The sequence below is a fragment of the Microtus pennsylvanicus genome, chromosome 21 (assembly GCF_037038515.1).
Source record: "Microtus pennsylvanicus isolate mMicPen1 chromosome 21, mMicPen1.hap1, whole genome shotgun sequence".
NCBI classification, from domain to species: domain Eukaryota; kingdom Metazoa; phylum Chordata; class Mammalia; order Rodentia; family Cricetidae; genus Microtus; species Microtus pennsylvanicus.
Genome location: NC_134599.1, coordinates 9,434,982 through 9,459,933, shown reverse-complemented (window position 1 = coordinate 9,459,933; position 24,952 = coordinate 9,434,982). Strand labels below are relative to the sequence as shown.

The following is a 24,952-nucleotide window of genomic DNA, read 5'->3' as shown; positions in this document are numbered from 1 at the left end:
CAAGAGTTCTGCCGAGTATGAGATCTCATTAACACTTCTCCATGAATAGCAAACGGTGAAACTCAGTCTTTGTGGTTGAAACTTAATGGGGACTTGGTGAGTTATTGACCTTAGTAAGCACTTAATATATATCAAACATGGTTTTGATAATGAGGCCATATACAGGTAAGTCAGTGGCTAATAAGTGTGAGTTCGTTCTTAAACCTTGTGAACTAGCGAGTTTATGAACATTCTATCCAAATACTTCGTTTTCAACTAGTAGGATATCTTGGTGATGTATGCCTTTAATCTCCAGAGAGGTTAAAGTTGGACTTGAGAGTAAAATTTGTAGTACACAGTTTAAGAAAAGTTATTAAAACAGTAAATATAACATCATAAAAGGAAAATTGACTCATGGATGGTATGGGAGCGAGTTTAGTTCATGAAACGTATCTGTGGCTTTTAAAAAACTAGTAGGGAAAGATGATTGTGTGTTTTTACAATCTGTGCTTTTGGATGCTCTGGAGCTGGATGGAGTACCCTGTCTTAGCTGTGCCACTGGGAACTAAACTTGAGTTCCTATGGAACCAGCTCTTAAAGCAGAATTATGAAAAAGTTTTTAAAACTAGTATAAAGTAAACAAGTCTATTCAGCAATCTACACTGGCCACCAAAGATTCCCCCAGGCTCCAGCAAACGACCTTCATCTGAACGCTTTTAATAAATATAAGTTTCATAAAACTTGACGCATAGTAAACAGTCTTGGGTGTGTTACCCTGGTGTTTGGTCTATGCACGCGTGGCTGCCATAGATTGTCCCTGGAGTATTACAAGTTACCACAAAGGTGCAAATGCTTCAGTTGCCCTCTTAAGGCAGGAGTTCTAATTTAAATCCATAGGCTTCAGAAAAGTATAAGATTGGAGTGATGAAAGTCCTATGCCATCTTAAATTTCCTTGAACTGGGGACAGTTGGCTAAATCTGAAGGACAAGGATGTGCCTGGTTTTTAAGGAGGGAAGATCCCCAAATGGCCTTGTGTGTGGATAATTTAGACGGTTTTTATCTGGTCATAGTAGGTTGTCTCCAAGAACACAGTGGAAAAATTGTGTTCAAGAAGGTTTTCTTTTAAATAGAAAATGAGTATTGAGTTTGAGTGTCTATTATGTGTGCAGCCCTTGAGAGCAGGGATCATTTGGAATTGCATGTGGGGAATACATCCAGCTGGGTCTTGAAGAGCTGCTACACCTTGTGTAACCTCCATTCCTACTTTTGACTGCTGTTTCTTTGTTTTTACTTTATGTTGGGAGAGGATCTTTATTCTTAGCACTTTGGTGTCCTTTATAAATTGTGTGCCTTATATAAGTGTAGGAAGCATTGGTTCACACATCTCATTCAGTGATGGACTTACACATCAAAGCCTCTTAACATTTGGGAAAGGAGTTTGTTGACTCATTGAAATGAATGACCAATGAGCAAATCTTCCTTGGAACTGGGATATGCCAGTACAATATTAAGTCTTTACCAAATTTGGTGACAGGTCATATTTTTATGTTGTAATCTGTATGATAAAACAATTTTGAAGGTCATTACTCTGGTTCATGGGCATCTGAGTTTTAAGATGGTTAAGTGTAATATCTGAAAGTTTAGAATATTTTAGGTTGTGAGGTCAACACAGACTGGTACTGCTGCCCTGTGTTTCTCAAAAGCTGGGATACTTTGCTCTGAAGCTTGAAGGAATTATTTTGCCATAGTGACTGGATTTTCTTTGAAAGACAAATAAGACATTTTGTTAAAATAAAGTTTTTATAAATTCAAATATAAAATGTTTTCACATACTTGTTTACATGTTAAATATTAAATACTTTCAGAAAACTAAAGGCTACTCATGTTATGTAACCATCTTGAAGCTTTTTCAAGTGACCACCTTAATAAAAGGCTGTAAAAGGTTATGTGAACATAGGTATCAGTGCAGAAGTGGTCCATGAAAATGGATTCTCCCAACTTCACAGAAGCATAACCTTGAATTTTAAGCATTTATCAATACAAACTTAAACATGTACTCTTAACTGATTTTAAGAATAGTTTAAACAGTTTGTGATGGAGGGTCGCTGGATCCTGTTCAGTTTTTCCTCTTTCCCTTTTGGGCTTCCTTTTTGTGTCCTGATGTGACTAGTTCTTTAGGTACAATCAAAACAGTTCCATCATTATTGTACTGAAGTGCATAGTGGTTTGGATTGACTGGCCTACCTTGGTCATCTATTAACCTACTAAAAACATCATAGTAGAGCTCATGCAGCTTCTGTTTCATTATGTCAATAGCTTTGTTACATTGGTTTTGCTCATTCTTCAGGGCTTCCTTCTGTGTTTGCAAGTTACATATGTCATCTTCTAGATTCAAAATGATGTCTAGTTTACGTTTACGACAGTTTTGAGCAGCAACTTTGTTTTTTCCTCTTCGTCTGATGTCACGAATGAGAGACACTTGTAAGTCTGATAGGTAGTGCCTGCTTAGCATACTGTTGAAAGAGTCAACAGGCATGTGGACAATTTCATCTACAGAAAAGGGAATATGCAGAGCTTTAGCACGCTGTTCGTCACGACTCAAATTTCTATCTGAGTCAAGGCACCCGCTGATTTTCTGAGACTTCTTGGACTGTGTCAAAGATTCTGGTACACCTGGTTGTAAGTGGTAAGTGTGGTCGTGAAATACTTGCTGACATTCAAGATCCTGGTAAAAGCCAGACATAGTCCTAATATCCATATGACAGTGTTCTGGGCAGCAGCCTCCTACAGCACCTAAATCATGACTAAGAGACTCGAGGTCACTACTGTAACCTACAGCACCATCATACATACAGTGAGAAGAATTAGACTTGGTGATAGAGGTGTTGTAACTTGAATTTAATGAGATCCCAGAATCAGAGTCTGGATCTTCAAAAAGTTGAGAAACTTCCAGTGGATTGAAACCTGTGGCCAATGACATTAGGTTTATTCCGTCAAAGATGCTTGAATCAGTATCATACAGGAGATCTTGACCTGTTAGAGTCCTCATTTGATTGTCAACAGTTGGGAGAGACATTGCAGGAATGGCTTGTTCAGGATTGGTGTGAGAATTTAGCTGAAGAAATGGTTCTTGTGCCTGTGAAATCCTTGCTGGTGGATCTCTTCTAAATGTATTGGGGCACAGTAGCATGGCTTCATGAAGATTAACATCATGGCTTATGGCATGGCTCAGATTTATGTGATGTGCTGAGGAATTTACACTCGCATTGATACTGTTTAGAAAGGGTGGAATGTCTTCCAGTGAGACGCCCTGAAGAAAGATAACACTTTTAAAAGGAGTTCTATTATCTATCACATTTATTTTCTCTGTCCTAATATGGATATATTATTGACTATGAACAGCTTAATAAGATGTAATGTAACATGTGGTCTCAAGTCACAATATGATGCTTTACCTGTGGGGCAAAATGTCTAGATTATCATTAAGCCTTGTGATTTGCAGCTACCAATGCTTTTGTAGCCAAAATCTATATTGTGAAGGGTCAAGGATAAATTCGTTCATGAGCAGTCTGGCAAGGAAAGACTCAAAATGCTACCAGGAAAATGAAGTTAACTAGTATGAAAGGTCTAAATCTGGCAAAATGGCATATGATTAAATTCTGCACACTGGTTGTTTCTATGAAAAGCCTTTAAACTTCAAAATGTACTTGGCAAATTGCTGTGTCATCCAAGTAGGAGCGTCCCTTAATTCACACAGAGGTCTATCAAGATTCCTTTTACCTCCAGGGAATGTTCAGGCTGTGATGAAAGCAGTTGAAATAAATCTTCCAGAAAGAAAGATGTATCGGACCGGTGTAGGTGGTTCTGTATATAAACAAAATGTATACCATCAGAAAAAACATTTTAGTTATAGACTATTTTCTATTCCCTTCCCCCTTTTTCGAGAGGAGTTTATGTAACCAATGCTGGTCTGGAACTCATGGCAATCCTCCTACCACAGTCTTTTAGGTGCTGAAATTAGTGTCTCATTTGTGATTTTACTAACTAAACCCATTTTGATCATATCTATTGGTTCTGATTTACAACATGAATAGTTGTTGGCATTTTAGATGGGAAGCTTTCTAGTCCATGTCCAGAGAGACATGAGTTTATCTGCTTTGAAACCAGGTTACAACCAATTTACCAATTAAATTCTGACTTTTTATTCTTTTGCATCCAGCAATGATGTAGATCATGGTTCTGACCGTAAGGTCCTTTCAGTGCAAGTCTGACAATCAGTTCAGTATGTGTTACATATGACAACTCCCTGCATTCTATTAGTTTAAGACTGTAGAGACACAATTGGACTGACTAATACACAAATACTTTGGGTTCTGTGAAGCATGTTTATTTGGTGAGGGATTGTAATACTACAGATTTACAGTGCTAAGCAAATACTAAAATGGTTTTAATTGGAAAATTTTTTTACTTGTGGACTTACGGTCAATTTGTTACTGAAAATGTTGCCTCACGTCTTTTTCAGGAGCATTCTGTTAAAAACGTGAAGCTCAGGAGGCCGAGGAGCTAATAACTATTCCTTGTCTGTAGCCCAGGATGGGTGGTAGGTTCATGGGCAATACAGATAGGGACAACAGCTTTGCTAAGGAATTCAGTTCCCACTAAGTTCTTTGCTCAGTCCAATGGTAACAGTTCATGTTAGTTGGTCTTTTTCTTTCCCAAAACTCATCATCCTAATAAGAGGATTCTAACTGTATAACAAACTCTAGTTTTCTTTCTGTTTTTTGAGACAGAGTTTCTTTGTGTGGCCCTGGGTATCCTGGCAATCTTGTAGACCAGGCTGGCCTCATACTCACGAGATCTGCCTGACTCTGCCTCCCAAGTGCCCTGGCTGGCCTAGAACTTGCTATGTAGCCAGGCAGGCCTCAAACTCAGATCCACCTGTTTTTACCTCCTGAGTGCTGGGATTAAAGGTACATAACAGCACACCTGGCACTGTTTAAAGATAGTCTGACGGCCGGGCGGTGGTGGCGCACGCCTTTAATCCCAGCACTCGGGAGGCAGAGGTAGGCGGATCTCTGTGAGTTCGAGACCAGCCTGGTCTACAGAGCTAGTTCCAGGACGGGCTCCAAAGCCACAGAGAAACCCTGTCTCGAAAAACCAAAAAAAAATATATATATATAGTCTGACACCCAAGTTATAGTTTTTAGACATCTCGTTTCATAGGACTTTTTTATTTGTTCCTATTACATAAAGCCAAGCATACTAGTGCTTTCCTGTAATCTTACCACTTGTGAGGTAGAGGCAGAAGGATTGTAATTTTAATGCCATTCACAGGTTACAAATAGCAAGGTCCTGTCTCAGTTAAACTACAGAAATCGGAATTGTTGAGTGGCAATGTAGCTCAATCAGTTAAGTGCTTAGCATACAGAAATCCCTGGATTAGATCCCTACACCACATAAATGGCATAGTAGTACAGGGCTGTAGTCCCAGTACGTGATAAGAAATTCAAGGTTGCTGGGCAGTGGTAGTCTATGCCTTTAATCCTGTCACCGAGGAGGCAGAGGTAGGATCTCTGAGTTCCAGGATATATATCCAGGGCTACACAGAGAAACATTGTCTTTTTATTTTTTATTTATTTTTGGTTTTTCGAGACAGGGTTTCTCTGTGGTTTTGGAGCCTGTCCTGGAACTACTCACAGAGATCCACCTGCCTCTGCCTCCTGAGCGCTGGGATAACATTGTCTTTTTAAAAAGTTGAAGGTTAGCTTTGGTTACATAGCAAGTTTGAGGTGAGCCTGAGCTACCTGAGACCCTGTCTAGAGGGGAGGAAAAGTTGCAAACTTCTTAGTTCTATGGTGGTTTAGTGTCTAGGATATAATGTATATATTTTTGTTTATTATATAAAAAAGTAGCTTTACATTTTCCCCGCCCCCTTAATAAAATTATTTTCTTAAATAGTTGAGCTATTTCTAGAAATACTGAAAGTATACTTGCAGATCATTTTATGTTGCTAGTAAATGTGAAGCTGGACCTTTTTCCCTCCCCCTTTGGTTTCAGAGAGGGTTCCTTTGTGTAATCCATTCTGTAGTGCAGTTATAAAAAAATTGTGTGTTTCAATGTTTTGCCTGCCTACACTCTGAGCTCAGGACACATTTTCCTAGTGCTACTTGATGTTTTTCCAGGCTTTCTACTCAAGAATATGACTGATAATTCTTTTGTTTCCTGCTATGAAATACATCAAAACTGCAGAGACAGTACTGGAGAAAGCTTAGCAGTAAGCAGTACTGGATGCTCTTACAAAGGACTCAGGATCAATTCCCAGCCTGCATATGGTGGCCTGTAAACTCCAGTTCCAGGGCATCTTGATGTCCTTTTATGGCCTCCACAGGCACCAGACATGTACATGGTACAGAAACATACAGGCAGGCAAAACATCAACACTTTATTTTTTGGGTAAAGTATAAGCTATTTTGAGAAATAATGGTACTGTGGAGGCTGAGGAGGACCACAAGCTCACAAGTTTGAGACTAGCTTAGGCAACACAGTATCTCAAGGAGAACGAAGGTACAATTCTAGTACACAGTGATTCAGGTTAGGGACATGAGCCTGGTAAGGCATGGCAGAATATGATAGCAAATGCCTACAATCCCAGCATCTGGGAGGTAGGGTAGTGTCAGGGGTTTAAGGTGAGTTTTGGCCAGTTTGGGCTACATCTGACCAAGAAAGTACCCTGCTTTGGGTGTTTAATATGTCTCTGCAAAATTTGGTCCAAACTGCTGTTTGTCTTACATATATAACTATTTTATCTCAGTATCTAATAAATCTTCCATGTCTAACAGTGATTTAGTTAATATAAGCAATTCAAAGAAAATTTCTTTCCTGGGAAAACCAATTAAAGTTAAAAAAAAAGATGCCAACATGTGAGAGGAAATAGTAACCAATAACATGAGGCAATATGCATGTTTAGTGAAAGAACAGAAACAGCCTTTTCTTCAGGTAATTAGGACACTAGGGAAAGTGGACTTTTTTAGCCATGCCTCAGCATCCCAAGTAACTGGAATTATAGGCCTGTACCATGGCTTCTCAAGTTTTAGAGTGAAACTTGAGACCAGTGTGGTTGAACCTGGAGAAGTTAGCAAGCAAAGGTAGAGAGTGTTCTTCCCCTCAAAATGTGGGCGAGCCGGGCGGTGGTGGCGCATGCCTTTAATCCCAGCACTCGGGAGGCAGAGGCAGGCGGATCTCTGTTCGAGGCCAGCCTGGTCTACAAGAGCTAGTTCCAGGACAGGAACCAAAAACTACGGAGAAACCCTGTCTCGAAAAATAAAAAAAAATGTGGGCAAAAGGTGCTAAAGTTCCCTACAATGAGCAGGTGCCCAGAACCATTTGTTAGCCATTAAGTGGTTTAGAAGACCACCTAGAAAGGGAAAGACAGTCTACTGAACATTTAGGAATCTTAAGGACCATCTGGGGACAAAGGCCCTAGCTTTGGAGGTATGGGTTCTCAAAGAACAAAAAATGGAAATGCCTAAAAATATCGAACCATTGCCTAAAATATCTGTTTTCTCTATATCCCACCGGTAAATGAAAACACTGCTTGATAGAAGCAGGCAAATAACGCCTTTTCCTAAGCTGTTATTACCCTTTGCCCAGGGAAAACAGTCTAGCCAACAGGGAGGACAATCTGGTCCACTTGAGGGTGATTTGTCAACATGAGAATGCAGCGGATAAGAAGGAAGCAGGGGTATTTTATTAACTTCTATACTACCATGACCTCAGATGGTTTGGTTTATATTCCTGGCATGACCTCAGATGGTTTGGTTTATATTCCTGGCAGTGCTGAGGATTGAACGAGGGCTTTGTGCTGCTAGGGCAATTCTACCACTGGCCTGCATTCCCTGCCCAACCAGAGGAATTTCTTAATCTGAATCTCTAGAAGCCATGGCCCTGACCTAGGTTTAAGCCATGGTATAAGAACAATGAGTTCCTATAACTAGAACAGGCTGGAAGAGAGGCAAGAGTGGTGGGAGGGGAAGAGAACAAACCTGATATCACTCTCAACAAGAACTGCAAAGAGGTTGTGAATGCAGAGACGGATTGTTTTAGGGATGCAGCACCTGCCTCCCTGATGTACCAGCCAATGTAGCTTAGACCTGTCTCTATATTTAAAAACTTCCATGAAACTGCTTCCACATACGGAATTTCGGGTAACTTAAGTCTGTGTTCCTGGCACTCTCCATCCTCTAAGGATTTTCAAGACTGAGCCGCAGATTCCACCTCCCAGAGAAGGCAGATGCTGAAGTTGCTCATAGTGAAGACAACCACTAGGGTAAGGATGCCCTGCAGGTGGTAGTGTCTGTGGACCTCTAGGTCATCTCTGTGGCACCTACGTGCCAAACTGGTGGCTAAAACCATCCAGATCTAAGTCAAAACCAAAATATGGTACACGTGAAACTAGGGGAAGTTCTGCCTATAGAAAGAACCCATTCTTCAGCCTGGTTCTTGGAGCTCACCCTGCACTCAGAGAACTACACAGAAAAATGCTCCCCAGGAGCCTGGACCTGGCCCCTTAGGTGAGGTGAGGGTACGAAAAGGGCTATTTGGGTACCAGTGATTTGGCCTAATCCACTGGCCAACTGAAAACTTGGGTCTGAGCTTTAGTAGAAATTGAAAGAAATATTTGTAAGGTTGGTCCTTTGTTTGATCTCCCAGACCTGGACAGTTTAGCCTGATGTGAGCTATTTTTATTTTGTTTTGCTTTTCGAGACAAGGTTTCTCTTTGTAGCTTTGGCTGTCCTGGAACCCACTATGGATAAGACTGGCCTTGAACTGTAAGAGATCTGCCTGCCTCTGCCTCTGCCTCTGCAGTGCTGGGATTAAAGGTGTGCACTCACCACTGCCCGACTGCCAGCTGTCTTTCATTCCTTGTCTTGGCAAACACAAAATAACAAAATTGCTATTAAGTTCTATCTTTAACCAGAGAAAATGAGTTTATGGGCTAATTGCTTTGTAAGGACAACTAACACACATACACACACTTACTTTTAAATGCCAGATTTGCTAAAGACAGTGCATACACAGAATTCATTACCGACAAAGTCTTCATGAAAGGCAAACGACAAGGCTGGAAGCTTCTGCCGCACTTACCTCATTTCTGGACTCTGTGATTGTCCCTCCTTCCCAGGCAGGTGCATCTGTTTTGCTTTCATCTTTCCTACCCAGCTGTAGTGATTTTGCATGGGCTGACACTCCTTCCTCATCTTCCTCATGCTGGGAACTGTGATCCACAGCTTCACTCTTTTCTTTTAGTATATCATTCTCCTGTAAAAAAACAAAAACAAAAAAAACACCCAAAATTCTACTAAGCAGAAAACGATTACCAACAAATAGAACAACTGTTCAAAAGCCACATTGTCAGCAGCTGAGACTGGTACTTTGTCATGTCACTATCAGAGAAGCATTTAATCCTGAGACAATGGTCTTCTTATGTACCCTTCAGACAGTCCAATTTACACAGCCTAAATTGTAGGCCGGGCGATGGTGGCGCACGCCTTTAATCCCAGCACTCGGGAGGCAGAGGCAGGCGGATCTCTGTGAGTTCGAGACCAGCCTGGTCTACAGAGCTAGTTCCAGGACAGGCTCCAAAGCCACAGAGAAACCCTGTCTCGAAAAAAACAAAAAAAAAACAAAACAAAAAAAAAATAAATTGTATATGTTTATAGAGCCCCTCAGTTGAAACCATTAACAGTGTACTATGTTTGGAAATCAATGTTCTCAGCAGGGAGTTTTTATTTAGTTCTCAGCTGAAAACAGATCAAAAAAAGTTGGAAGCAAAGGGTACGATTCACTTTATAGACCAAATGTGTACTTTTACAATCAGAAAAACTTTTATTTTTGGCTTAGATATTTCAACTTCACTTGTTTACCCAGAGGACTCTTTCCCACTTTGAATTTATTTCATCTCAAAAAGTTTTTAAATGGTGAGAGGACTCTTCAAAACCAGTCAAATGTTACAGTGGAACAGGCACTATCTACCGACACTTTCAGTTATGATACCAAAAGACTGGGCATATTTTGCTCAACTGTGACGTCATTCAAACATCTGTTCTCAATTTCTTTTTCTTTTTGAAACAAAGGTCTCACTTTGAAACTCAGGCTGGCCTTAGTCTTGTTGCAATCTTCATGCTTCCGCCTTCACCCTCAGCCTTGGGATTGTAGACATGAAGTTGCCCCCTCCCTCGGCCCCCTCCTTCTCCTCTCTCTTTTCCTTTTTAAAGACAAGATCTCTTGTGTAGCCTAATCTGGTCTTGAACTAGTGACCCTCATATTTCAACCTACAGAGTACTGGGGTGACAGCTACTTGACTCACTCCAGGATAGTTTTCTGATTTAATGTGATGTTAACAGGAGTAACTCAAGGGTCCTGAAAAATGTAAATGTCAACAAAATGAACATAAACAAACGCAGGGTGTGGGGCAGGACAGAAAGCCAGTGTCCTAACGCCCACATGATTTTCTTGGTTTGACCTGTCCAGCTGTATTACACTCTGATACTCTTCTCACGCCCCCCCCACCATGGTGTCTTGTTCCAGAGCAGCCAGTCCCCCCACGTGCATGCTTCTTAGAACATTGATGTTCATGAGTGGCTCCCACTACTTTCTTTCTTCTCTTCTGTCTGTCACCCGGTTGTTCCTTGTTTCCCGTCTGTGGACAATCCTCATTAGCCACCCACTGTGGGCTGGTGCCTCCTAGCTATAGAACCATTCCCCTTGGACCCACATCCCATTCATTATTCTGCCCACCTTTATGGAAAAATTCTCCAAGAGTGCTCAGTGTGTTCTCTCTCAAATCCATCCCTATGAAGAATTCTGTTCCCAGCACACCACTGAAACAGTTTGCCAGAATATCCCTAATCTAAAGGCTCTCCATCCTTATATCTGACCCATTAACAAATTATGGCGTAGTTACCACTGGCGGCTCCTGGAAACAGCTGCCTTACCTGGCACCCCAACAAACACCCCGTCTTTCTTCTAAGTCACCAGAGATTTCTAAGTTGCTCATTCGTGATCCTCAGATCTCCAAACTGAGCAATATCCTGAGGCTGTGTCCTCAGATTCATTCTCTCCAAATAGTATTGTTTCATTTTTTCCTACCCCTCCCACTCTAATATAGTAAAGATTTATTTATTTTTATGTGTATGCAGGTGTTTTGCATGCATGTATGTCTGCTTACCTCATGTGTGCCTGGTATTTGTGGAAGTCTGTAGAAGGTGTTGGATGTTCCTAGGGATGGAGTTATAGACAGTGGTGAGCCCAATATGGGAGGTGAGAATCACTGGAGTTGTCTGGAGACTCAAGCAGTGCTCTTAACCACTGAGCCATCTCTCCAGTCACTCTCTGTAGTTTTTAAAGGCACCTCTACTGCCAATACTTAACTATTTTTTCTATACCATTTAGCACCAGCTGTGTTTATTTGTATTTATTGTCTGTTCCACTAAAATAGTTCTCTTTCTCTCTCTCTCTCTCTCTCTCTCTCTCTCTCTCTCTCTCTCTCTCCCTCTCCTGTGCCTGCACTTGTGCACCCGTGCATATGAGCACAGAAGCCAGAGGAAGGTGTTGGGGTCTTGCTTTATTCCCTCACTGAACCTGGAACCAGGCTAGCAGCCATTAATCCCCAGAGTTCCCTCTGCCTCTGTTCCCCACAGCACTGGGGTTATCGACGCCCAATGGCTGTGCTCAAATTCTTACATGGGAATTAGAAGTCAGGTACTCATGTTTGCAGGACAAGTACTCTCTCGCTCACTGAGTTGTCTCCCCAGCTCCCCTTAGTTTTTGCTCATTTTATTTCCATCCATCCATCCATCCATCCATTGGAGACAAGGGTCTCTTCTCTACATAGCCCTGACTACCTGAAACTCACTAAGTACAATATGCTGGCCTTGAACTCACAGGGATCCACCTGCTTCTATTTCCCTGGTGCTGAGATAAAGGTGTGAGTCACCAAGTCCAGCACAAAACAGCAGTTTCTACGAGGCAGGGACTCAATCCATATGCCTTGGATCTACTCCAGAGTCTGTCATTTATTGCCCTTTAGCAAATATCCATGGGAGTCAAATCTTAGGCACAACATCCTTAGACTTCAGCAGGAATCCTTCTAGATTGTTCCTTCCTGCAATCACAGTGCTGACTTGTCTAAATTGGGAAGGAGCGCGAGAGAAAAGGGTTACTGATCATCATTCATTCCACTGCCCCACTTTTGTCCAGCCGAGGCTTCTTTCGCTAGCCCTAAACACTGGATTCTCAGCAAAGCGGATTTTGTTTATAAAGCTGCTGTGGTTGGACAGAACTTCTAGAAGCTGCAGTGTATGAGGTAATTCAATACACAAGAACACCCACACACATGCAAATAGAAGGCCATGCCTGTGAGGTCATGCACAGCACATACAGGCTATATCAAGCCCATAAACAAATGATCAGATGAACAGAAGTCTGGGAAGACTGGGGGGGGGGGTGTCAGAGTGTGACATCAGGACTGGTGACAAATGTATGAACTTAAGTTACAGAATTCTGTATGATCAGAATATTACTGTAAGAGGCCACAGTTGATTAAAAGTTGGGGCTAGAGAGATGGCTCCGCAGTTAAAAAGCACTGACTGGGGTTCCATTCTTAACATCCATGAGGGGAGGGGACTCACAATCATCTGTAACTCCCAGAGAATCCAACACCCTCTTCCAGGTATAAAGCCCTCTAGAGCTCTACACGAACCTGCATAACACTACCCATACACACACCTTTAATCCCAGCACTTGGGAGACTTGGGCCGGCCTCTCGTGAGTTTGAGACCAAATGTGGTCTACATACCAAGCTCCAGGCTAACCAAGGCTGCATAGTGATATCCTGTCTTAACCTCTAGCCCTACCCCCCACCAAAAGTGGGAGGTGGGGACCCTATCATGTGAGGGTGGATCCCAACTCGTTGAATAAGGAGCCAAACAAAAGGACAAATTCACTAGAGTGTAAAATATAAAGTCTAATGGGAAAAATCTAAAATCTGGATAAAGGACATTATCTAATATTATTGCTTAAATTTTTTTTGAGATTTTTATTTCATGTGTATTTGTGTTTTATCTGCACATATGTCTGTGCATGTGTGTGTTCAATGCCCAGAAGAGGGCAATGGAATGGGTACCATGGGACTGGTTGTGAGCCACCATGTGGGTGTGAGCCACCATGTGGGTGCAAAAAGCAGAAGCTGAGCCCAGGTCTGGGAGAGCAGCCTGCACATTACACTTGGTCTCAGGGTCTGCTTGCCAGACAACCCAACTCGGGGTAGCTAGCGATGCTGCCTCTGGGCCTGCAGGGAGGAGGCAGTCATCGGGAGAGGATTCACCATGACTCTGTTCGTATTTACAGGGGGAAGAGAGCCTGCTGCTTTCATGATGCAAAGCCCAAAGTGGCCTAGTACGGGGCAGCTTAGCTACAAACTAACGGAAAGGATCTAGCCGGTTCCAGCCGCTATGTAAACTTGGATCACGTGCTAAACACTCCGACCCTCAGTTTTCCTGACTCTAAAAGATGGGATATTATGGGATATTATGGAACTAGAAGTTTAAATACTTGAGGAAGTGCCACTTCATACATTTCAAGACACACGTATCACCCCTCCCTACAGCTTCTGACCCGGGAGCCTTGCTTATCTTGCTAACGGCTGCCAACACCCCAACTGGCATTCCAAGAGAAAGTGATGCCAGCCCCTCAGATGACCTCTGTCCTCTCTGGCTTCTCTCAACTTGCTGGCTTGCAGCTGAGGCACAGGGATGTCTTCTATGTCGGAGTCTGCGGCCCATGCTCTTAAGGCCCAGGCAAGTTAAATCTGTTACTCGGTCACTTTTATTTGTGTGTGTAGATGAGATGTGTCCTAGTGGGCTGAAACTGCACTAAAACAATAAAAAAAAAGAAAGGTCCCGTGTGTGTCCCAGGAAGCCGCCTACATGTGGGCCAGGGGGAGCACTTTCTGTGATTTTCAGAGCTGCTGCTTCAGGGCTGCCCACCACATCCCACTCTCCTGAGCAAGGAACCACCAGAACCTCAGCTTGAACCTTCAGACCAGACTGTCCCCAAAATGTCATGATTTTCTCTTAGGGCACCTAGCCCATCTTCTTAGGGCCTTTTCCCTTGCAGGCGATCCCTCATGTGGCCTGCTTTCTCTGTCATTCAAGAAAGGAGCAGCCTGGGAGAAGTGAGGGGAAGAAGCAAAGCTGGGCTTGTCTTTAGGAGGGTTTCCTTCCTCCTTTCCGTCCTCCCTTCATGTCTTTCTTACTTTTTCCTTTTTTCTTATAAACTCTCTGAAGACCCTGTCGGCTGGCAGCTTGGACTAATTCCACTGTACTGGATCCTGAGGGGAGGGAGGAGCTCTTGCTCCTACCAGGCCCTTTATGAGCGGTTGCGGCTGGCCTGACTGGCCCTTTCTTGTCCTCACCTGGGGGAGGAGTGGGGAAACCTGCTTAGACTTTTAGGGTTGGGTGAACCTTCCAAGACAAAGAACAGAGCATTGTCTATGAGGGGAATGACATCAGAGGGAGCTGAGAGTCCCGAGGCCTGTCTCTAGACTGCAGGCCACCTGGAGTCACCCGGCCCTGAGAGAACCAAGGAGCCAGATAAAGACAGCCTGTGTCCGGCTTGGCCTGGGTGGTTTTTAATAACAGTTTACAGTAATTACAGCTCGTGTCCACTGAGCTCTCACTGTAGGCTGCACGGCTATTACCTCATTTAAGCTGCTCAGCATCCTGGCAAGGTATGTACTGTTAACATTCCTTTCACGGGCAGGAAACTGAGGCACAGAAGTTAGACAGGTGACCTTCTGTCGTAGTAGCGAGTGACAGGATTTATATTCGGCTGTGGGCACTTTCATAACCAGCTAGAAGCCTAGTACTGATTCTCTCTCTCTCTCTCTCTCTCTCTCTCTCTCTCTCTCTCTCTCTCTCTCTTGAGACAGGGTTTCTCTGTGTAGCCTTAGCTGTCCTGGAACTAGCTCTGTAGACCAGGTTGGCTAAACTCACAGAGATCCACCTTCCTCTGCTTTCTGAGTGCGGTGAGTGCTACCACCGCCTGGCTCTACTGATTCTTAATGACCCTCTAGATCATATATGCATCACCGAAGCTCACCCCTGCTAAGTTGGTGTAGGCAGAAGTTATAGATGAGTCAGGACCCTCTGTGAACCAAACATGCTGAGAGTGGATGGTGGGAAAGAGGTTTGTTTTCCCAGGATCCATTTTTCCCACTTGTAACATATGTTATAATATTTTGGTGGTAAAACCTGAGGCATGTAAATCCTCTTCTGAAGGCCCTTGGAGGAAGCCGTGTGCCAGCCAGATAACAGCAGACATCCTTTAGGTAGACGAAGCTAAGACGCAGGGGCCCCATGTTCAACGTGGCTAACTACCAGAAGTACAAAACAAAAAACAAACAACAGGCCAACTTTCAAATAGAAGCCCTAACACTCAAGACACAAGGATATGAGCCCCAACCCCCAGGGTCATTTTAAATGGAGCCATTGCTCTTGTATGTAGCCCCTTCTTCAGGCTTGAGTGTATTGGGGTGTTTGAGGAGGTGAAAGTTGTGTGTGTGTGGGGGGGAGTTGTTCCTTTATCATCTATTTATTTCATTTAAGTTTATCCCAGGAGGCCAAATAGCCCAACTGGCCCTCAAAATGTCAAATCTCATGTAGCCCAGACTCCCCATCCTCCTGTCTCTCTCCACTTCCTGGGTGCTGGGATGATAGGCGAACAGCACTACACATGGGTGCTGCTGATGAATGAGCGGCTTCCTGCCTACTGGGCATGCTCTCTACTAACTGGAGCCACGCCCCCAACCATCAACTATTCTTTCATCACAGTTTTTGGGGCTAGGATTTACATAGGTGTAGATGTAAACATCCAGCTATTCACTCTGTCGAAAGGAAGCACATATGTAATCTGTACGCCAACCATGACATAAGATGCTTCAGAAAGTTCTCTCCTGCTCCACACACATTTAGTTGTGTGGGGGTGGGGGTTAGTGCATGTGGAGGCCAGGGGACAGCTTGGAGGACTCAGCGCTCGCCTTACACCATGTGGGTCCCAGCGATTGAACTCAGGTCCTCTCGTTTGGTGGCAGGAGCCTTTCCCTGCAAAGCCATCTTACTTCAGCAATCACCTCCCACCAGTCTGATCTCTGCACCGACAGCCTGGTTTACACGGAGAGAGTCCCCAGCAGGGAAGGAAGGAGTCCTTTCATGCTGAAGTAGACTCTGCATGGTCAGGCAGCCTTCAGCAATCTCCCGGAGAGGGAAAGGTTTGCTATGGCTTTGACATGGAGCTCATGGTATCTGTCAAACAGAGGAACCAAGCAGAGCCTTCCACAGCCACTTACTGCTCACAAGAATGCTCCAAAAAAGGACATTTATATTCTTTTCTGACCAATTGGAAAGCCAGGTATGCAGAGCTCCCAGGAGGAGGTGGAGCTGGAGTGTCAAGGCCTCCAGTGTCCATGGACTCAACTGAACAGGCTGTTAGCTCTGAAGCTGACTTTGGTTATACCATCTTCAGTAACTGAGCAGCCATAGCCAGTCAGTTGAAGACTTTAGGAGCAATACCGAGGCTTCTGGGATGAGAAATCCAGCAGGAGTGTTCAGCGTCCCAGCCTGTGGTGGGCTGCTAGGGTGTCCTGCTGTCCTACCGGCTGGATTTGCCAGTTCCTACAACTGTGTTGGCCAACTCCTTGATCTGTTTGAGTGTGTGTTTATCCATCCATATTCTGTTCATTCCATTTTCCTGGGGAAGCCTGTCGATAAGATGGGGACTCCGTTCTAGCTCCTGGAGGCCTCCTAAGGCAGGGCCTCATTCTGCCAGCCACCACCTGGTACTCAATCAAAACAACTGGGGCACAGGGCTCTGCCGCCTCCAGCTGCTCAGAGTTCTCGATTCAGTTTATCCTTCGCAGCTGTGTCTGAGGAGCCGGTCCCTCACAAGGCTGCCCTGAGTGGGGGAAGATTGTTTTTCCCTTTGAAGTTTCCAAGTGGGTGGGAGGTGTGGCTTACTTGGTGCTTAGGAAGAGTAACCAGTTCTATTCCAGGCAAGGTCACCACCAACTTGCTCCATCAGTTTAGGCGGGCCACATATTGCCACCTGAGCCAATGATAGGGCCAACGTGAATGTCTACTCTTCAGTGGCCCCATGCACTTGAGTGGTTGGCACGAAGTGGTCCAGATTTCAGAGCTGACCTACATTCGGTTTGGTGAGCTGGCCTTGAAGGACACACAATGCATTACGGTCATGACATCCACGAAGTGCAAGCCCCTGCAGAGTCACACTGAGGATGCTGCACCAACTTCTGCTCCTGGCCCTGGGCAGACTGAAGTTGAACCTCAGTTGTCACACTACAGACACGGCAGAGGGTGTTCTAGGCGGTAGAAGAAGGCTCCAGGGCACAGGGTTGGCTCAGGGGAAGAGATGGCTTGTGGATGGTGACAGTTGAGCCAGGCCGAGAATGTAACAGCGAAGGGGAATGAAAGAGGCTGGTATTTTCTGGGCAAAGCTAAGCGGGGCAAAAGTGATCCTGAGGTTGTCTGGGGAAAGGAAGGGAAGGAGGTTTGGACTGGAAAGTAGGTCATGGGCAATTTATCAGCAGGCTAGCTGTTCAGCCAGACTGGTGTCACAGTGGCCACACCTGGGGAGCCCTGAAGGACAAAATACGGAGCTGGAAGGTAATGAGGAGCAACACCGGCAGCAGAATGAAGCGCAGGGACTCTGGAACCCTGCCAGGATGATGCACAGCCGCGAATCCTTTCAATACGAAGGACTGCAGAGTGCCAGCCTCACGCCCCTTGACCAGCAGCACCTCATCGACTCGCCCCAGCATCCCGGCTAGCATCCATTCTACTACACAGAAGACAGCTCAAGCTTCAGAGAGGGTGAAGCGTGTGCAGCAGATCACACGGGCAGTGGAGACAACCTAGCAGGTCTGGCGGGCACAGGGTTGGTACCTTGCCTCTGGACTGGCCTGCCCCAAACCCTGGGCCCTGGATTCTGGATTCCTGCTCTGTGACCTAAGGAGCAGGAAGATGGAAAGTGGGAATAACTGAACAGATAAGATTTTTCTGTAGCCCACCAAAGACAAACAAACAAAGCGTAATCATGACGGTGGTTTGAATTACGGTTCTCAGGATTGTTGCCAGGTGGTGGCGGCGCATACCTTTAATCCCAGCACTCAGGAGGCAGAGGCAGGCAGATCTCTGTGAGTTCGAGGCCAGCCAGGTCTACAAGAGCTAGTTCCAGCACAGGCTCCAAAGCTACAGAGAAACTCTGTCTTGAACAAACAAACAAACAAGCAAACAAACAAAAACAACCAAAATCAGGATTGCACGTCAAGCCAGCAAACTCCGCTTCCTCATCAGGGCATACCAAGTCCCACCACACAAACAGCCCCATACACAAACTGACTAACTCTCCTTTCTTTCTTTCTTTCTTTCTTTCTTTCTTTCTTTCTTTCTTCCTTCCTTCCTTCCTTCCTTCCTTCCTTTCTTTTTTTTCCTTTTTGTTTTTTGAGACAGGGTTTCTCTGTGTAGCCCTAGTTGTTACGGAACTCACTCTGTAGACCATGTTGGCTTCGAACTCACAGAGATAACCTGCCTCTGACTCCTGAGTGCTGGAATTAAAGGTGTGTGCTACCCCCTCCCAGAACTGACTCAGTTTCTAACAGCTGGAATATAAACAAGCTGTATAGTAAACAGAAAGGAGATGGGACTTGTTCCGGTTAAACTGTGCCCTCTAAAATCCCTATTAAGTCCTAACGCCTAAGAATGTGGCCATATTAGGAAATCCAGTAATTGTAAATATGAGTAGATAAAAAGAGAGCCGGGGGCTGGAGAGATGGCTCAGAGGTTAAGAGCATTGCCTGCTCTTCCAAAGGTCCTGAGTTCAATTCCCAGCAACCACATGGTGCCTCACAACCATCTGTAATGGGGTCTGGTGCCCTCTTCTGGCCTGCAGGCATACACACAGACAGAATATTGTATACATAATAAATAAATAAATAAATATTAAAAAAAAAAAAAAAGAGAGCCGGACGGGCCTTCCTTTGTAAAAGGGAGTGTGCAGGAAGGAGGCGTGTGAAGGGAAAGGCAGAGACTGGCAGCAGAAGCCACAGAACGCCAACCACTCCAGCAGACCACCAAAATGTAGCTCCTCCCATCAGTCCTTAGAAGGAACCAATCTGCCAATACCTCGCCTGGGACCTCTCGCCTCCAGGAAATTTCTCTTTGAGCACGCAGCCTGAGTACTGTGTCCTAGAACTCTAACACAATAGCCTGTGCCCTTCTTTCCCATTCAAGGAGCCAAAGTAGACCTTTACAACAGCCACGGACAGCAAAACGAAAACCCTCCCGTGAAGCCACACCGCCATGAATGAAGAGTTTGCCTGCACCAGGGTGTCGGGAAGTTTGTTTCCCACCTCTGACCAATTGGCCTAAGCGTTAGGAGATGCTATTGACTTTTGAAACAGGTATAAAATTGACTTCAACAATCAGAAATGGTTTTTCTCTCCCCTTCATCCTTGGGCTATGTATGTGATGCTATGAGCTAAGGGAACCACCCTAATGTAAGTCGGGTGTTGGTAAGATTGCTCAGACAGCAGAGGGATTGCTGTGAAAGAGGACACAGGATGAGCGCAAGCCAGCTCCGTTTCCAACGGCTCTTTGAAACGCTGACACAGTCACTTTCTCAAAACTGTTGCTCTTTTTTATTATTTTCTTTTATGTGTATGGGTGTCTTGCATACCCTGGGCCCACAGAGGTCAGAAGAGGATGCCAGATCCTGTGGCACTGGAGTTACCGGTGGTTGATAGCCACCATGTGAGTACTAGGACCCAAACTTGGGTGCTCTGCAAGGGAAGCAAATTCACGTGATGCCCTCTGGCACACGTGCCAGAGGCAAGAAGAGGGCGTCACCTGCAGCTGGAGTGACAGACACTTGTTAGCCGCCATTTCAGTGCTGGGAACAGAACCAGGGTCTTCTGGAAGGGCAGCAGGTGCTCTTAAGCCCTGAGCCATCTCTCCATCCCCCATAGCTTTATTTCTTGAGAACCCCACACTTCCCAGGGCCAAGCACGAGCTTCATCAGTTGTAAGTGAATGACCATGGTTATAAAAGGAAGCTGTCGGTTCCGGGGAATTCCAGAGTCTGTTTTTATAATTATTAGCCCAAGAAGTGAAATCAAAGCAGTCAGACTTGTCTTTTGATACTTTGAAAAACCCCTTATTCTAAAATGGCTTTTTTTTTTTGCACATGCCTAGAAGTTGTGAAAAATTATACTCTAAAACCAGAATCTTCTACAGCTCAAATGGAAGTCCCTGGAATTATCTATCAATTATCTAATTCTCCACCTGCATTCCTACCGTCCTCCACATTCACTCCCTAATAAGCAAGCTGGCTCCAGAGACAGACAAATCCAAAGGAAAAGGTGGACGGGGACAGGGGCAGATTTGGAATGAAGGGGAAAAGCACAGTGCTCTGCGGGCTCAGGGCTGGCACTTCACACCAACCTTCCCCGTTAGTTGGCTCGACACCCCTCCGGAAAAACCTCTATCCCACGGGGGCTTGGAGTGATTCACATTGCCCGTGGGAGGAAGTACGAAGGCCTAGGCAATCGCAAAGCCTGGCATTATTTCTCTAGCCCATATTCCCCAGAGTCATGGTCTTCATTATGACTGTATAACCTGCTTTTTATTTTACTATTTTTTTTTTTTGGTTTCTTCAAGACAGGGTTTCTCTGTAGCTTTGGTTCCTGTCCTGGAACTTGCTCTGTAGACCAGGCTGGCCTGAAACTCACAGAGATCCGCCTGCCTCTGTCTCCTGAGTGCTGGGATTAAATGCGTGTGCCATCACCGTCCAGCTATGATTTCTTAAGAGAATTATTTATTTTTACCTAGTGTGTTTGAGTATGTTGCCTGGATGTGTCTCTGTGTACCTGAACACGCAGGGTCTGCAGAGGTCAGAAGAGGGCGTCAGAGAAGTGGATGGTCGATAGCCACCATGTGTGCTAGGACCCAAACCTGGGTCCTCTGCAAGCTCAGCCAGTGCTCTTAGCCAACCACTGTGCTCTCTCCCAGCCCAGAACCTGCTTTTCCAAAACCAATCCAAGCCAGGCACGGTGGTGCACACCTGAAATCCCAGCACTTGAGTGGCTAGGACAGGAGGACCAAGAGTTCAAGGCCAGCCTGGTCAACAATACTCAATAAAGCTAGTTGTGGCCCCCCCCCCCCATCAAAACCCAATCAAACAGACAACAAACAAACCAATCTAGCACCAGAAAGTAGCTGACTTGGAGCCCGGAGACAGACTGAGTCAGGGCCTGACTCGTCCCATCCCAGATACACTCTTATAGAGGGAACCTGAGTATAGCCCACAGAACTTAATTTATATGCCATTCTGGGAGACGGAAGACTTGGTTCTCAGTCCACTTCTGGCATTTACTAATATATGAATTTTTTCCCCTTAAGCACAAATTGGACATGTAAATGGCATTACCACACAATTCACTGGCTCCTACATCTAAAGTCTTCAGCAGCTGACCGCTGTCTAATTGAACAGAACCAAACCCCCACGGCTACCATTGTCTAGCAGGTGCACAGGCCAGCACTGCCAAGAGAAGTGGGTGGGAGGCTGGAGGAATTGGGACTATCGTGGCTTTATTACATCTAAGAAGGAGGGACACCGGGTCCTCACAAGGAGGACCATTGGCTGCCACAGAGAGTAAGAGAAAGATTAGAGGAGCCCACCTTGATTCAGATGCCACCTCCAGCACCAGCCAGTTTTGTTACCTTGCACGAGTTTCTTAACCTGTGCTTCGGTTCCCAGGCCATCAGAGCTGCCTCCAAAATCAGCTTACTATCTGTATAGGTATCAGCCAGGTAATGGTAGGAAGGAAGTCTTCGGAGAGAAAAACCTTCCCTTCAAAGTCTTCTACACTTAGTAAGCTGGAGGACATTCGGTCGTGAGAAAGGTGTGGTACCACTTTGTATAGAATCTACCTAGGATTTCAAACCGACACATTGCAGGACCAGGAAAGGTATGGGGGCAGCGGGTGTCTCGCCTCAGGGATGACACCCCTCCTGTTCCCTCTTGGAGTTCAGATCTGCCGAGTGGAATCGGGAGTGGCTTCCTGTTTGTTCTAAACCAACAGAAGCCTACCAAGACTAGCACCAACCCCCACCCCATTAGTTCCCAGCCCTGGGAGGAGGAGGAAGGGATCATCAGATCAATCTAACAGTGAATCACCAGCACCTCACGCAATGACCCCTCCAAGAAAGGGTGGAGGAGCCCGTCAGGCAACTGCCTACACAAACTGGGTGATTCTGAAGAGCCGCAAACAAATCAGCTTAGTCCAATTCCCATTTTGCATAAGGCTGCTCTTCACAGAAACAACGTCCTACAAACACTTGTGGATCCACACCGATAACGCCAAGCTCTCGGCAGCAGCTCCTGGGGAGGCAGGAGCGCTCTACATGTAGAGGTCTTTCCAGTTTCAGTCCATAGATCTTGGGGAACTGTTTTGTTCAGCTAAACGGGAGCACTGGCAACCAAAGGGAACTTGCGTGTCCCAGGAAAGACTACGTGTTTGGTGTTTATTAATAAGGGTTTTCTTAAGCGAGGGGGTGGATGATTAGATCAGAGGGACCAACTGCACTGAACACCGTGGCTCCTTATTCCAGGTGCACAATCACAAACGGGCTACAGTAAGGTTAAATTCAGGGCGAGGGCCCTGCCTTGGCTTGGGTGCGTGGTTCTTCAGAGAGACGCGCATCTTCTCAGAGGATGAAGCCTCCCCCAGAGTCTCTAGTGCCGCACACGTTCCCCATCAAGGCGTCTTAATGCATTCGGGGTACTGATTGAAGACCGTGAACCAGACAACACCGTCCCCTCTCGCTTCCTCATTACCAAACTACCCTCCACAGCAATCAAACACAAGAAGTGTGTTTTCCGCACGCAAATCGATTTCATCCACTTTTCCCAAAATCAAATCCCAGCACTCACCATCTTCATTCAAAAAGAGGCAGGGCAGATTAGTCCCGCAACCTGCAACTAAGTACCTAGGGTAAGGAGAGCACGGGTGTGGCCCTGCCTAGTGACCTTAGAGCTCCGGGCCAGTACTTCCAGCCCTGGGTAGACGTGCCATTCGCTCGCGTCCCTTCAGGTTACCTGGCTTTCGCGTCCGCCTGTGTCCTGCACCTGCGCCGTCGGTTCCGCAGCCTTTTCCTCCTCCTCCTCGGCAGCCAGAGGGCTGCTGTGAGTCTCTCGGGGGTCCCCGCCGCCCGCGGGTGCCTCCTGGCCGCCGTCTCCCACAGCAGACGAGGCGGCCGTGCCGAGCAGCCCGTGGGCCCCGTCTGCGTCCCCGGTCGCCACGCTGTGCACTAGCCACGCGTCTACGCGGGTGCGGGGAACGAAGGGGACGCCGAGCGCGCGCACTTCGCGCAGCAGCCGGCCCTTGGCAAGCAGCTGGGGGGAGTGTCCCCAGCCTTCCGAGGCTGAGAAGGGGCTAGAAGCCCAGGCGGGGCGGGTGGGACAGAGTGGGAGCAGCTCCTCGCAAAGTGCGGCGGTCGGCGGCGGCAGGCAGAGATCCAGGTCCACACGGAGCCTAGCTAAGCTCAGCAGCACCGTGAGGTTCAGGAGGCCGCCGCCCGCCCACCACGGCTTCTGGAGCTTCATCTCCCAAGCGCGCCTGGGATGCGGGGGCCCACCCGGCCCGGCACTGCAGCCGCCGCGGTGGCACGTGTGGGACCCTGTCGCCAATACCAGCCAGGAAGACAATGGACCAGAGCGTACAAGGGGCTGTCTCAGCCTGACCCCAGCCAGGCACAATGGCTTTCCGTCGGCTGCCCGCACAGTGCCTGGCGCGGCCAGGGATCTGGAGAGGCGGAGGAGGAGGCACCTGCAGCACCCAGCCCTCTGGACCCGCCCCATTGTCTGGCCACGCCCCTAAATTAAATCCCGCCCCTAGTCAAGCTTCGCCCCGCCCAAAACCTTAGGCATTGTCCCCATAGGATATGCCCACGTCTGTCCTGGGCTCCAAGCCTCTTTATAGGAGGGGCCTCAAGGCATTTTGGAATGGAAACGATTTGGGGATCCCAGAGGTTCCTGGCAGCCCCATGGTAGTGAGGTGGACCACTCTAGCTGAAAAAACTAGGGGTTAAGGTGGAGGAAAGTTCGGGGAATTGAGTGGGAGGAGACAGGACGTGTCAACTTCCAAGTAGCTGGAAGCTTCGAGGCACCAAGCACACGTGGGGACCACTGACCAGAACAGAGGATAAGAGAAGACCAAGATGGGCCGTGGTGGCTCACACCTTGAATCCCAGCATTCGGGAGTCAGAGACAGGTGGATCTCTGTGAGTTCGAGGTCAGCCTGGTTTACAAAGTTAGCTCTAGGACAGCTAGGGTTGTTACCCAGAGAAACACTGTCTCGAAAAACAAAAAAGGAGTAGACCCTAAATTCAGATTGCAACCTCATCACCAGCCAGTTTTACAACTTTGCATGGATTTCTTAATAATCTGTATTTGTGTTCCCTTGTCAGTAAAATGAGGATACTTGTACCTCAAATAGAGATTCAGGGAGATCAGGTGAAATACACAAAAGCCAGGAGGAGCCGGGCGGTGGTGGCGCACGCCTTTAATCCCAGCACTCGGGAGGCAGAGGCAGGCGGATCTCTGTGAGTTCGAGACCAGCCTGGTCTACAGAGCTAGTTCCGGGACAGGCTCCAAAGCCACAGAGAAACCCTGTCTCGAAAAAACCAAAAAAAGAAAAAAAAAAAACAAACCAAAAGCCAGGAGGAACTGATACAGACTTCAAGCCTTTTTGATAAAAGAACATTGTGCAGACACATGCATTACAAATCTCCACCTTTAGGTCTGCACTGTTCTCTAGACGTACTCTGCAAATTGCCAGTTT

The 24,952-nt window shown here is 46.2% G+C and overlaps 1 protein-coding gene across 1 annotated transcript; it reads right to left on the bottom strand.

The window, feature by feature from the left end:
• Positions 1 to 1,971: 1,971 nt before the first annotated feature.
• On the bottom strand, positions 1,972 to 23,852 carry Nfe2l3 (NFE2 like bZIP transcription factor 3). Its single transcript, XM_075955014.1, has 4 exons — positions 23,209 to 23,852; positions 9,125 to 9,298; positions 3,761 to 3,844; positions 1,972 to 3,290 (listed from the first exon to the last, which is right to left on the bottom strand). The coding sequence occupies exons 1-4, from the start codon at positions 23,713 to 23,715 to the stop codon at positions 2,097 to 2,099; spliced, it is 1,959 nt and encodes a 652-aa protein (XP_075811129.1). The 5' UTR covers positions 23,716 to 23,852; the 3' UTR covers positions 1,972 to 2,096.
• Between the last annotated feature and the right edge of the window lie 1,100 nt (positions 23,853 to 24,952).

Bases quoted from the DNA above. Each gene is read 5' to 3' on its own strand.
- Nfe2l3 (XM_075955014.1), bottom strand. From the start codon at position 23,715: ATGAAGCTCCAGAAGCCGTGGTGGGCGGGCGGCGGCCTCCTGAACCTC. The intron at 9,299-23,208 runs GTAACCTGAAGG...GTTTTTTTACAG, and splicing joins CAGGCGGACGCGAAAGCCAG to GAGAATGATATACTAAAAGA. The intron at 3,845-9,124 runs GTAAGTGCGGCA...GTTTATATACAG, and splicing joins TCACAGAGTCCAGAAATGAG to AACCACCTACACCGGTCCGA.